This window comes from Camelus bactrianus, chromosome 22, assembly GCF_048773025.1.
Source record: "Camelus bactrianus isolate YW-2024 breed Bactrian camel chromosome 22, ASM4877302v1, whole genome shotgun sequence".
Lineage (NCBI taxonomy): Eukaryota > Metazoa > Chordata > Mammalia > Artiodactyla > Camelidae > Camelus > Camelus bactrianus.
Window position 1 is genome coordinate 31075687 of NC_133560.1, and position 12838 is coordinate 31088524.

Sequence of the window (12838 nt, forward strand, 5' to 3'; positions counted from 1 at the left end):
TGGCCTCCCACAGTCCACTTGGCAGGCTCAGCCAGAGGGAACTTCGAAAGTCACAAGGAGAGTTCCATTTCTTCCCTGACCCAGTGTCTCCATGGCTTCCCAGCCCCCTCAGCATAAGATGTGACTCCTCCACACACACCCCACATCACTGCCACCAGCAGCTCTCTTTCCCTTAGGCCTTTGCACATTCAGTTCTCCTACCCCAAACACCTTTCCTGATTCCTGCTATCCCTCACATGCAACTTCCTCCTAGAAGCTCTCCTGCCTACCCCTAGCCCCCAGGCTGCCTCAGGGCCCTGCATCAGAGATCTCCATCACTGACGGGAAAGCACCAAGAGCTGGCGGTTTGTCTGAATGAGCACCGAGGGGCCGCATTTCCTCTAATCTGACTGGCCCCCAGAGAGGTGCAGCACCATCTCCTAAAGCACACAGCAGGCCTGCCGGCAGACTCTGGGAGGTCTGGGTGTTGAAACCTGTGAGTGGGTGTTTGCGCGGGACCAGCTGCTGCGCAGCAGACGCCCACCTCCCTGGGACAGTTTCTCCTCTGGCTCCAAGCTGAAGAAAGAGGCTTCGGAGTGTGTGCTGAGGCAGAGAGAAAGGGATGCAGATCCACGGCAGAAGAGGAGGCCGCACCCCCTGCCCTCCACCCAGGGAAAGCGTTCGCTTACTTTATCTCACTGGGGCTCGGCTGGCCGGGGCGCCGAAAGCCTGGGTCTTCCTCCCTCAGCCCAGCTCCGCGGGCCCCGCCCGAGCTCCCAGTCCTCCAGGGACGGGGCGGCCTCGGGGCGTGGATTCCGGGGCTCCGGGGTTTTGTCGTCGAGGGCGAGGGGCTCTGTGGCGAACAAAGCCCGGTCCGGGCCTGACCAGGCGGCGCCGCCGCTCTGGGCGCTGGGCGAGACCACAGCGAGCGGGGGAGGATGCAGGATGCGGGATGCAGGCGCGGCGGCCAATGGCGGAGCGGGAAGATGGGCTGGTGCCATGGCAACAGCCAATGGCTGCCCGGGGCGGGGATCAGCGGCTGCCGCCGGGCATCGGACCTCCGCACGGGTTCAAGGGGGTGTGCATGTGTGGGGGTGAACCCCCAAAAGGAAGGGCGCACCCTGAGGACCACGACCTCGTGTCCTCCACCCCATTCTGGGGTGAAATGGCCTCTTGGAAGCGCCCATGGCTGGATCTGCAGAATTTGATAGTAAACCATCCAGTCTTGGATGTTACATCAGAATCTTAAGGTGGAGGGAGGGAAGCTCCAGGGGCAGGACAGAAAGCCCTTCCCTAAAGATCCAGCCTGGTCTTGTTCGGATGGGTCAGAGCAGGCCAGGTTTGGGGTTCCAGCTGGACCCCCACCCCAGGATTCTGGCTGGTGTAGGAGTTGAGCGTGGTGGATGGGCAGGCACGCTGGGAAGCACCTGGGACCCTGCATTTCTCCCCATTTCTCCCTGTCTCCCTGGCAGAGGGTCAGCACCTCTGTGGGCATCTGCTGTGACATCATGTCCCTGCCCACATCCCCCTGCTTTCTTTAAATCTCTGTCTGGGTCTCTGTCTCTGGTCGCACCCATAATTCACCTTCACATAAGGGAAGCCAGAGGAGGGAGGGGTCTGGGGTACCAGGAGTACATGTCCCTAGCTGTCTCAGATCAACCATGGGTCCCCAGAGGCCACTTGAGGGTTTAACATCAAAAGCCCAAATCTGCAGCTGTGGCTCAGGTTGCCCGCTGTCTGAAGGACAAAGGAGGCACCAGGACCAGGAGATGTGGGGGCCTGAATGTTCAGGGCCTCCAGAGCTGGACACAGCTGCCCCCAGCCTGTGGAGCTTGGGAAGGGGGGTGCAGTGGGCAGAAAGGCTCTTTCCAGAGGCTGGGAAGGCTGCACTGAGAAGGGGACACTGGTGCTGGGGCTTTTCAGAATGACTAAGAGTTGGTCATGGGGTCAAGGAGGAGAAAAGCATTCCAGGCCGAGGAAACAGCATGTGCAATGCCCAGAGCCAGGAGAAACCAGAGACCACTCAGGAAAGATGGACTCCTGGGGGGCCACGGAGGACAGAGGGCAGTGGGGCTGGACCAGAGAAGTTATGAAGCATTTAGAGCAGGGGCAGTCCCCCTGGAGGAGTCATGGGGCTGAACTGACTACGGAAAAGCAGGGCAGACTGGGCAAAGCTAGAATGAGGGTGGGGAGAGGACAGAGCCTGGGGCCCTGGCTTCAGCTGCACCTCGATTTCCCTGAATGCCCTTGGGCATGTCTCTCTCTGGCCTCAGCTTCCCCTTTGATCACTGAGAGGTGGGTTGGAGAATCCCTGCCCCCACCCCGACTGGACCTAAGTCTCAGCTCCCCTACCCAGTCTCAGATGTCACTACTCTCTAGGCCCCTCAGCCAGACCCTTAGAGCTGGCAGAGCTTGGGAGGGTCCCATGGCCAGTCTTGTCCTTGTACACATGGGGAAACAGGCTCAGGACAGGGAGCACATTGCTTGAGTTCATGCATGAGCCCCATCAGGCCCTCCCTGGGCACTTATCACTCTGGGTGTGGCTGGGGCCTGGAAGGCTGAGGGCACATGGGAGCTGAGGCTCTAGGGCAAAATGCCCTTGTCTCCAAGCCTCTGGAACATCACGTCCCTGACACCACTCCAAATCCTTGACCCCGTAAATCTTTGAACCACAACCAGACTCAGGATCACTGGACATTCTAGGACCACAAGAGCCTTGGGAAACTCAGGAGCCTCCCAGGACCACAGACCCAATCTCAGGGAGCTGAGAAAGCGCAGTCACCAGGCCCAGTGGGGGGCCCTCTCCAGTCTCCCTCCCTGGCATCTTCTGCGCCCCCTACCGCGCAAAGATCACTTCTTCCCATCCCCACCATGAAACACCCCCCATCCCCCAGGACTCAGCCCGGCACACAGCCAGTCACTCACGGAGCAGTCTTTGGGCCTTCTGAGCCTGACCCCGGGCGTCTCTTCCCTCTTGATTCCTCGCCCTTCCCCACTGAGCCTGCGCTGTGTCAGGGGCTAGGGGCGGAACCAGGGTGTCCCTCAACTTGGAGCTGGATGGGGGCGCAGCGGAGCAGGAAGGCACGAGGTGGTCATGAGATCAGAGATGGGTTTGGGCTGGGTGGTTGGGCAAGGGCCCTGACAGTTGAGGGGGCGCCCCTGAAGAGGGGCAGGGGGGGTTGGCCGGACTAGGCTGATTTCCCGATTCCCAACCCGGGATGGGTTGCCTAACCAGGGTTCTGGGCCTCAGTTTCCCGGGAGTGGAGCGTGTGGGCGTGAAGCCCCGTCAGCACCGCGGACAGCTCCCGCAGGCCTCCAGGTGGTGTCCTCTGCTGGCCCCTCCCTTCGGCGCTCAGGCTGCAGCCCTGCCTGCGTCGTGACCTTGGGGTCCCCGCTACACTCCTCCAGCCTCAGTTTCCTCTTAAAGAGGGGATGTTCTAGCCTCAGGATTCAGAAAGATTTCGCGGCCGGGAAAGCGCTCGTGCCGGGTGGGATGGATATTACTATAACCATAAGCGTGGGAGCACATCTAAGTGGACCCTACACTCCGCGTCCAGAAGGGGAAACTGAGGCCTGGAGAGGTGCAGGGCGTGGCACGGTCCCCCCACCGGATTGGGCAGGGCGGAGCCTCGACACAGCAAGTCCCGGCAGCAGCTCCTCTGCCCTAGCCAGTTTCCTAGACTGTGCAGTTGAGGAGGGGTCCAGGGTGCCTCCCTCGGAGGCCGAAAGCTGGACCTGGCAAGGCCGCGCTTGCGCAAACCCCGAGTGAGGGTGTCGCTGCGGTGCGGGGGAGGGGCTCCCAATCCGGCATCCATCTTGAGGCGGTTTCCCTGGCAACAGTCTCCACAGCGACTACTTGAGACCCCAGACCCGTCCAGATTTCGTGCACGTGCCCGTGTGCCTCCTGCTGCCGCGACCACGTTCCCGCGGTCCTCATCCCGTCCCGGGTTGCGGCTCTCTCGCCCTAGCCGTGCTTACAGTCAGGCCCCTCCCCCGGTGGCCGAGACCCCCGCGCCCTACCTGGTCCCCGAAGAAAGCCGAGTGCAGCAGGCTCAGCAGCCCCAGGAGCCCCATGGAGCCGCGGCCGCCTAGACCAGCCCGCGCCCCGCCCCTCTACCGCCGGGGGTGGGGGTGGGGGGGACCGGCCTGGACACCCTGCGCCTGCGCGGAACAAGGGGTGGAGAGGGGTCACACAGCGAGGCCAGGGCGGGGACTCTAACGCGAAGAGGGAGAATGAGGGGGGTGTGGGGTCTCGCACGGGCTAGGGGACGGTGTCTCGAGGGACTAAGGACTTGGGAGGGGCGGCCTGAGGAGATCCCGAGTGAGGGAGGTGGGGGCGGGGACCTGCGCGAACAGAGACAGTGGGGAGGGGCAGGGGTCTGACCAGGTTGGGGAGCCCTAGAGGTGGGGGAGGGTTCTCTGGGGGCGGCGGAAGGGCGGGGAAGGGCTCTCACGGGAGCTGTGGGAGCGGTCTGGTTGGAAAGTGGGCCCGGGGTAGGAAGGGCCCCACTGAGGATGGAGATCTCGGGGGGATGGAGCGGGGCTCCGCCCTTCGGCCACAGTCGCTGCGCGCTTGGACTGTGTTTCTGCAGAGGCCGGGGCTGCGCATTCCGTTCATTAGTCATTCAGCAAACACGGGCTGCGCGCCCGCTGTTTGCTAAGTTCTGAGCTGGGCGCTGGGCACGGAGAGGACTGATGGGGCGATACCACGCATAACCAGTCACTTAACTAACACTTATTAAGCACCTACTGTGTTCTGGGCCCTGCGCAATAAACAGTCAAATCCCCTGCCCACGGGCAACTGACATTGAAGGGAGAGGGACAAACAGTCAATAAGACATGTTCTAGCTGTGGGCGCCGAGGGGAGGCGGGGGTGGGGGGTGGGCGTGAAGGTCTGCTGAGAAGGACACTTGAATAGAGAGAGACCTGAGAAGTAACTCAAGAGAGAACAGCATCCGGCAGAAGAACAGCCAGCACAAAGGGAAGGGACAGGAGGTGACGGCGAGGAGGTGATAGGGTGGGTCAGGCTGTGCAGGGCCCGGGGGTGCGGTGGGCAGAGCAGGGACGCGCCCCATCTGTGCTCACATGCGTTCTCTGGTGGCTAAAGGGAGAACAGGCCGTGGGCAGGGCCGAGAGACCCGGGGCGAGAGGACCGCCGGTCCGGGAAGGGTGGGGTAGGGGAAATGTGGGGGACAGTGGGAAGACAGCAGGAGCGTGGTTGGGAAGGATGGTGGGTAGGGCCGGCGCGGGTCGCGGAGGGGGCGTTATCATAAGCTCTGCCATGTCCAGGGAAGGCAAAGCAGCAGCAAGAGAAAGGGGCACTACTTTGGCGGGGATGGTGAGGGTAGTTAGTCTCCAGGAGGTGGTACCGTGAATCAGCGGGAAGGGCGTCCGGGCAAAGCGCACCACCCGTGGGAAGGCTTGTAGGGGGAACGCCTGGAGAGGCTGAAGAGCAGCGGGGAGGCGGGGCTTCCTGCACCACGGGGGGACCCCGGGCGTTATTGCCGAGCCTGGGGAAGACAGTGGGGGAAGAAAGGGGAGGATGACCTGCATTTCCTTTGACATCCAGGTGGGAGGTGGTGGAGGCCTCGCTTGGGTGGTCGTAGTTGGGGCGGTGGGACGAGGTCGAGCCAGGTTCTGAAGATAGCTGACCGACCAGAAGGCCAGGCTGAGCCCCCAGTCCCAGCGATGGAGCTGCCTCTGACTGAGCTGGTGGAGGCGGCCAGCGGCCTTGGGGTAAGTACTCTTGTTCTAGAGCCCAAGGGAGCGGACAGAGGCAGAAATGGGGCGCGAAGGTCTGAAGGCGGAGCCCAGACGAGAGGGACCGGGTGCTGCTGTCCTGGGTTACAAGGACCCCTGCCCCGCCCCCCCGGACCCCCGAAAGTGCTCCTGGATTAGGGTGCCACCTTGCGGTTGCAGCGTGCGCCGCAGTGTGGCTAGGCCGCAAGTCTGACTTATGATACTAATACACGTCTCCTAGTCACCCTTCATTGTCACACAAACTGCAGAAGAAGTGTGATCGCTTTAAAGAATTAAAAATGATCACTGCCGCTTCTGCCCTGAGTGCACTCAAGTGGCCAGTGGTGACCAGGGCGGAAGTTTTGTTCAAAGCTTCAAAAGGTGACACGCAGAAAGGCCATCATTAAAAAGTCCACGAATGGTAAATGCTGGAGGATGTGGAGAAAAGGGACCCCTCCTGCACTGCTGGCGGGGATGCAGCTCGGTGCAGCCACTGTGGAGGTTCCTTAAAAAACTAAAACTAGACTTACCCTATGACCCAGCAACTCCACTCCTGGGTACACACCCAGAGAAAACTAATTTGGAAAGACACATGCACTCCAATGTTCACAGCAGCACTATTTACAACAGCCAAGGCACTGAAGCAACCTACTTTCCTGATAAAGAAGCTGTACATACACACACATGGAATACCACTCAGCCATAAAAAAAAGAATGAAACAATGCCATTTGCAACAACATGGTTGGACCTGGAGATTGTCATACTAAGTCAGAAAAAAAATCTTATGATGTCACTTATATGTGTAATCTAAAAAAAGGGGACACATAAACCTATTTACAAAACAGTGAGTCACAGAAAAACTCATGGTTACCATGGGGGAAGGGTGGATGGGGAGAGATAAACTGGGAGTTTGGGATTAGCAGAAACACATTACTCTATATAAAATAAACAATGACCTACTGTACAGCAGAGAATTATATTATCTTGGAATAACTTATGATGAAAAAGAATATGAAAAGGTATCTGTGTACAACTGAATCACTATGCTGTGTACCAGGAAATAACACAACATTGTAAACTGACTATACTTCAATAAAGTGACACGGGCTATGGGGGACCAATGTAGGGGGGCACACTGATGCTGCTGTCTCAGGGAGGGTACTGCACGTTTTTATAGAACACAAGAAGCTTCCCACTAAAGGTCCAGTCAATAATTTTGGCTACGCAGGCCAGCCTCTGCCTGTTGTAGCAAGAAAGCACCAGAACCAGTAAGAAACGGTATGGCTGTGTGCCAATAAAACTTTATTTAGAAAAACCCTCCCCCAACCCATCAACAAGCCTTACACTGGCAGACAGGCATCCGTACTTCCACCAGGACCGTCCCATCTTGCCGACCGTCCCATCCTGCAAGATGGAGGGATTCGATCGCCCCAGGGAACTTGCCTTTTCTCCTGGAGACCTGGCAGCTTGAAAGCTCTGCACACCTGTGTAGCTTTTCATGCTCAGGAACAAAACCCACGTCCCCTTGGAGGGCACATTTGCTCTGGGCACGTCTCTCCCCTCTGCCAATTGCCAAGTGAATAACACGTCATCAGTTTCATTTTTTAAGTTATGGAGATTCCAAAATAGACAACTGAATCTACAATGAAGCCTCACCTGCTCTGTCCTTCTCTTCCTAGCTGCTGGGGTCAGGCAGGCAGTTCAGAGGTGGGAGGTCACACTGAAGTAAATTTGGCCCGTGTGGCCCAGAGACCTTCCAGGTGGCAGCTCTCTACCCATCATCTTTTCCATCACCCACCAGTGCTTTCTGGTGACCCGAGCCCACAGGCTGCCTCCCCATCTTTTCCTCCTGCTAGGTGTAGTCCAGGCTCACCTGTCCCTTCTCAGTCCCACACAGGAACCACCATTCCTGTAGGGCCCTGGTTCTTGGAGAGCTTTAGAAACCGGAGGTCCAGCAGCATTCTGACTGTTCCTCACGTGACCGCCCTCTTTTTCTGGGGGATTTGTTAGAGGGTAGACACTGTAGTACAGTGGCCACAGAGAATCTGGTCTCAACGCTTGGGTCCTTCTGCCAAACTGGACCAACCTAAGCGCTTTATCTTGTCACGCAATCTTTCCTGAAGTCAGCCGTCTTCTCCATTAGATTATAAACACAGTGACCCTTGCTTTCTGTTTAACAACTTCATGATCCCACCCACCAGACACCCCAGGAAAGCTCCTCAGACTCAGCGAGCTGGGCTATCACCGTGTCTACAACAGGAAACCCAGGGTAATGTGCTGTCCAGCACTGGCCCACCTGAGCCTCCACGTTTTATGCGGTCCCGCTCCCTTTTCCTGGGTATTGACACACCGCACACGCTAAGGACCTGCCAGACTTAGGACTAGAGAAGTTGGTGCCTTTATTGACCAGCAGGCTACTTGAGGGGGATGAAGCGGGAGGAGTGGGTGGCCCCGATGCCAGGCCGGCCGTGCTTCACGGGCTTGTAGGTGATTGAGAACTCGCCTAGGTAGTGGCCGATCATCTCGGGCTGTGGAGGGAGGAAACGGGGTGGTCAGGCGGGCGTGGGCGGCCGGGTCCTCCAGACGCCCGGCCCAGCACAGCCCACACGCACCTTGATCTCCACCTGGTTGAAGGTCTTGCCGTTGTACACGCCCACCATGCTGCCCACCATCTCGGGCAAAATAATCATATCGCGCAGGTGCGTCTTCACCACCTCGGGCTTTTCCATGGGCGGCGCCTCCTTCTTGGCCTTGCGCAGGCGCTTCAGCAGCGAGTGCTGCTTCCTCCGCAGGCCCCGATTCAGACGCCGCCGCTGCCGCGCGCTGTACAGCTGCATCAGCTGCTCGCTGGGGGCAGAGCGGCACGGCACGGGTGGCCTGAGCCCGGGCCGAGCCCCACCGTCCACCCACGAACGTTCCCGCTCCCTGTCGTGCCCTCAGAGCAATGCTCATGGTCAGGCTGGGACTCACGGCCCCGTGCCAAATGCTCAGGGGAAGCCCTCCAATTCCAGTATCTCCACTTTTATGTCTACATAGGAGGAAACTGAGGATGGACTACAGGTGGGCGGAGCAGCTGGAACTTCGAGGACAAACTGCTAAGATTCTAAGGCCTCAGGAACCCTGGAGCAGGGCAACCCTGAGAAGCTCCCAGCCAGCGAGGAGCCTGCGTAGTGCTCCCCAGGAAGCCGGCCCCTCCAAGCCTGGATCCACGCACAGCTTCAGGAGAAAGGGCGTCCCTGGCTGTTAGCAAGCCTCCTTCCAAATCTAGGGCCCCGGACCCACTCGGCCCAGAAGCTTCCGCCTCCGGGAAAAATTAGACTGCGGTCGGCAAATCCCAGCCTGCTGATGCCCAATCTTAAAAAGCAGCCGAAGACAGCCTTTGCATTTCCAAGTGAGTGGAAAAACGTCCAAGGGGGACACGCGGAAATCTTATTAAATTCAACCTTCATAGTCTCCAGATAGTTTGAGCGCACGCAGCCCCGCCCGCGTCAGCAGGGCAGGCCGCGGCCCAGGCCCCGGGGCCCCTCCGCCGCCACCCGCCTCTGCCCCGTTGCCACTTACTAGGACATGTCCAGCAGCTGGTCGAGGTCCACGCCGCGGTACGTGAACTTGCGAAAGGTCCGCTTCTTCTTCTGTTCCACTTCCGCCTGCGCGGACCCGGAACCGCGGTGAGCAGGACGCCGAGACCCACCTCCCACCCCTACGGCGGGATTACCAGGCTCGCGTCTCCCGCCGAGACACGAGCGGCGCTCGCGGGTACCGAAGCCCGCGAGGACGCACCACCTCTGGCCCGTCTCAGGGCGGCAAGCGCAGCTCCGCGCTACGGGGGCTCGGCTGGGACATGCCGGCCGACGCAGGCCTTCGCCGCCCGGGGTTGTCTCGACACCCACCAGGCCCACCCCTCGCCCGCATATCTGGCGGCTCTGGAGGCCTGCAGGAGGCTGCCGCGGCCGCGCGCCCTGATCCCAGCCTCCACTGAGTGACCAGAGCTTGGATGGCGCCAGATAGGTCCGGCACCGACGCACCAACCGTGAGCACTCACCATCTTGTCGGCTCTTCAGAAAGGACCGCCCCCTCTGCGCCTGCGCAGTTATCGCGAGGTCGCCCGCGATGCCCCGCCCCCGGCCTGCGCGCCCACGCGCTTCCGCCTTCCCGACGGAGAACGCGCGCCCTCTGTTGTCGGAGGCCAGAGTGCGGGCTGCGAGACGGAAAGGAGCCTCCGCCGCTCTTGGGTGCTCTCCAAGCTGGGGCCGGCCGCTGAGGGTTTGGGACACTTCCTCACCTGGGGGACGTGGGACGCGTCGCGGCCCCTTCCGGAAACTCGTATTCGTGCTGTGTAATCTCCATGACGGCGCCCACACGTGAAGAGTGTTTCTGGAGTGCCTGTTTGCAGTAGGCGCTGTCAGGCAGGGTTTCTGGGCTGGCCCTTCCCCAGGGAGCTCGCGTAACAGTGGGCGAGGCCCAAGCCCAGGAACAAGGGCATACAGATGTCTGAGCCAGGAGGAACGTCGGGAGGGGTGGGACACTGGCTTGGCACAGATGGTCCGAAAAGGCGTCCCTGATAGGGACCAGCCAGCCTTTAACAGACAAAATTATATAAAGTAACAACTGTAGCATTGCAATACTAGGTTTGTAACACACACAGATGTAATATATGTAACAATTTCAGCAAGCTTGGGACAAGGGACTAGGACTATATAGGAGTGTTCTTTCAGTATTCACTGGACCTAAGTTAATGTCCATCCGAGTAATTAAGATGTATGTGGTACCATGTGGCCCAGCAGTTCAACTCCGGGGTCCATATCCCAAAAACTGAAAGCAGGGACTTGAATAGATGTGCACGTCCATGTTCACAGCAGCAGGATTCACAGTAGCCAAGAAGTGGAAACAACCCAAGCGTCCATCAATAGGTGATGGGTAAACACTGTGTTGTCCATCCACACAGTGGAATATTGTTCAGCCTTAAATATGAAGGACATTTTGACACATGCTACAATGTGGATGGACCTTGAGGGCACCACTGAGAGAATCCTGAGACAGAAGGACAAATACTGTATAACCTAACCCTCTCATAAGAGGTCCCTAGAGGAGTCACATCCATAGAGCCAGGAAATAGGATGTTGGGGGCCAGGGGCTGGGGGAGGGGGGTGGGGAGTTAAAGTTTCAGTTTGGGAAGATGAGAAAGTTCTGGAGATGGAGGGGATGGTTACACAACCATGTGAATGTACTTAATGCCACTGATCTGTGCTCCTTAAAATGGTTAAAAATGGTAAATCTTATATTTTGCCACAATAGAAAACAACCAAACAGGCATATATGGTAAACTCTAGAGCAACTTCCAAGAAACTCGGAAATTATAATGAAAAAAATATCATTGAGGGGGAGGGTATAGCTCAAGTGGAAGAGCACAAGCTTAGCATACAGAAGGTACTGGGTTCAATCCCCAGTACCTCCTCTAAAAATAAATAAGTAAATCTAACTACCTCCCACCACCAATAAAAATAAATAAATAAATAAAATATATAAAGAAAATTTTAAAATTAAAAAAAATCATTAGAAGAATTAAAATGCTACACTAGAAAATACTCATTTAATGCAAAAGAAAACATTAACAGAGGCATACAAGAACAAAAACACACGTGGCATATAGACAACAGTGAAATGTTTGGCAGAGGTAAGCCCACGCATGTTCCCGTGCATGTTGGTGACAATGGATTGAGGATGCAACCAGCCCCACTGGAAAGGCATGGTCCTGGAAGAGGGGGCAGACGTGCAAAGGCCCTGGGGTAGGAAAGAGCTGCTAAAACAAGAGAAAAGGCTAATGGTTCTCCCCTCCCTCCACATGACACCACTGTGCTTCAGTGTCCCTGCTGGGTGGGGGCATTGAGCCTCCAGCCCCTCCTGAGCAGGTGCATGGGGCTTGGTTCAGCCAAGTGGCTTTGTGGGGAGGTGGGGCTGGCCTGGAGGAGGTGAGAAGTCTTGAAGGAGTTCTAAGCCTTCCCCAGCCACTTCCACAGTCCCAATGGGAGAGCCAATCAAACTCCAGGCCAACGAGGGGACATCCTTCCCTGTCCGCAGTGGAATACAAGCACCGTGTCTGGGGCTACAAAAAAATGTCCCTCGAGGTGTGACGTGTGTGAAGCAAACTTGGTCCTGGGAGCTCCTGGCTTGCTGGAAGTCCCTTCATGGATTGCTTGGTGCCCTTTGACCAGAGGACCTTAAATTTACAGAGAATTCAGCTCGCTAATGAAAGGCACTTTTAAGGGTGGGATGACACGTGGTGGTGATGGGAGGGCAAGGGCACGAGGTCCCCGCCGCACCTGCTCCTGCTCCTATAAACCAGGAGGGCAGCAGCTCTGGAGAGGACGGGAGGAGAAGGGGTGCATGGGGGGGGTGCCATCTTGGAGGGGCACTTTGGGTATTTGGGTGGAGGTGCCCCTTTTCCTGGCTCTCTGAGCTGAGCCAAACTTCCCTGGCCCCCTTTCCGTATGTGCTGGGCTGGGGGTTGGGTTGAGGCTTTCTGGCTGTTTTGTTCATTACACTATCTAAAGCCAGGCAGGCACACTAGAGGCACCCAGTACATTTTGGAGGAATTGGTTCTATGTTTTGAAATCTTTTTAAAAACTTTTTTTTATTGAGTTACAGTCAGATTACAATGTTGTGTCAATTTCTGGTGTACAGCACCACTTTTCAGTCATACATGAATATACACATGTTCATTTTCATATTTTCACCGTGCACTACAACATCTTGAATGTTTCTCTGTGCTCTACAGTATGAACTTGCTTATCTATCGTCTATATACCTGTCAGTATCTCCAAATCTCCAACTCCGTCTCCCTTCCCACCCTCCTCCCTATGTTCTGAAATCTTGATTGTAGTCTTTACAATGACAGAGTGATCCCCAAAGATGTCCCTGGTCCTGGTCCAGGGACTTGCAGACACGTGACTTCAGAGGCAGAGGGACTCTGCAAGTGGCGTTAAGGCCCTTGGGATGGGTGTGACCCTGGATTCCCAGGGGGACCTGTGTCCTCACAGGGTCCTCATCAGAGGGAGGCAGGAAGGTCAGAGTCAGAGAGAGATGGGAGATGCTGCGCTGCTGGCGGTGAGGATGGAGGGA

At 57.3% G+C, this 12838-nt stretch overlaps 2 protein-coding genes across 3 annotated transcripts in view; both read right to left on the reverse strand.

Moving 5' to 3' along the window:
* Window positions 1-2810, reverse strand: part of APC2 (APC regulator of WNT signaling pathway 2) — a 24608-nt gene extending 21798 nt beyond the window's left edge. For both annotated transcript variants that reach the window (XM_074351296.1, XM_074351294.1), the window contains exon 1: window positions 669-2810. The gene's annotated coding sequence lies outside the window, so the exon portion shown is untranslated. The remainder of the gene's footprint in view (window positions 1-668) is intronic.
* Window positions 2811-8101: 5291 nt separating this feature from the next.
* RPS15 (ribosomal protein S15) lies at window positions 8102-9830 on the reverse strand. Its single transcript, XM_010966641.3, has 4 exons — window positions 9762-9830; window positions 9281-9366; window positions 8332-8566; window positions 8102-8247 (listed from the first exon to the last, which is right to left on the reverse strand). Exons 1-4 carry the CDS (start codon window positions 9762-9764, stop codon window positions 8134-8136), a joined length of 438 nt encoding a protein of 145 aa, XP_010964943.1. The 5' UTR covers window positions 9765-9830; the 3' UTR covers window positions 8102-8133.
* Window positions 9831-12838: the final 3008 nt, after the last annotated feature.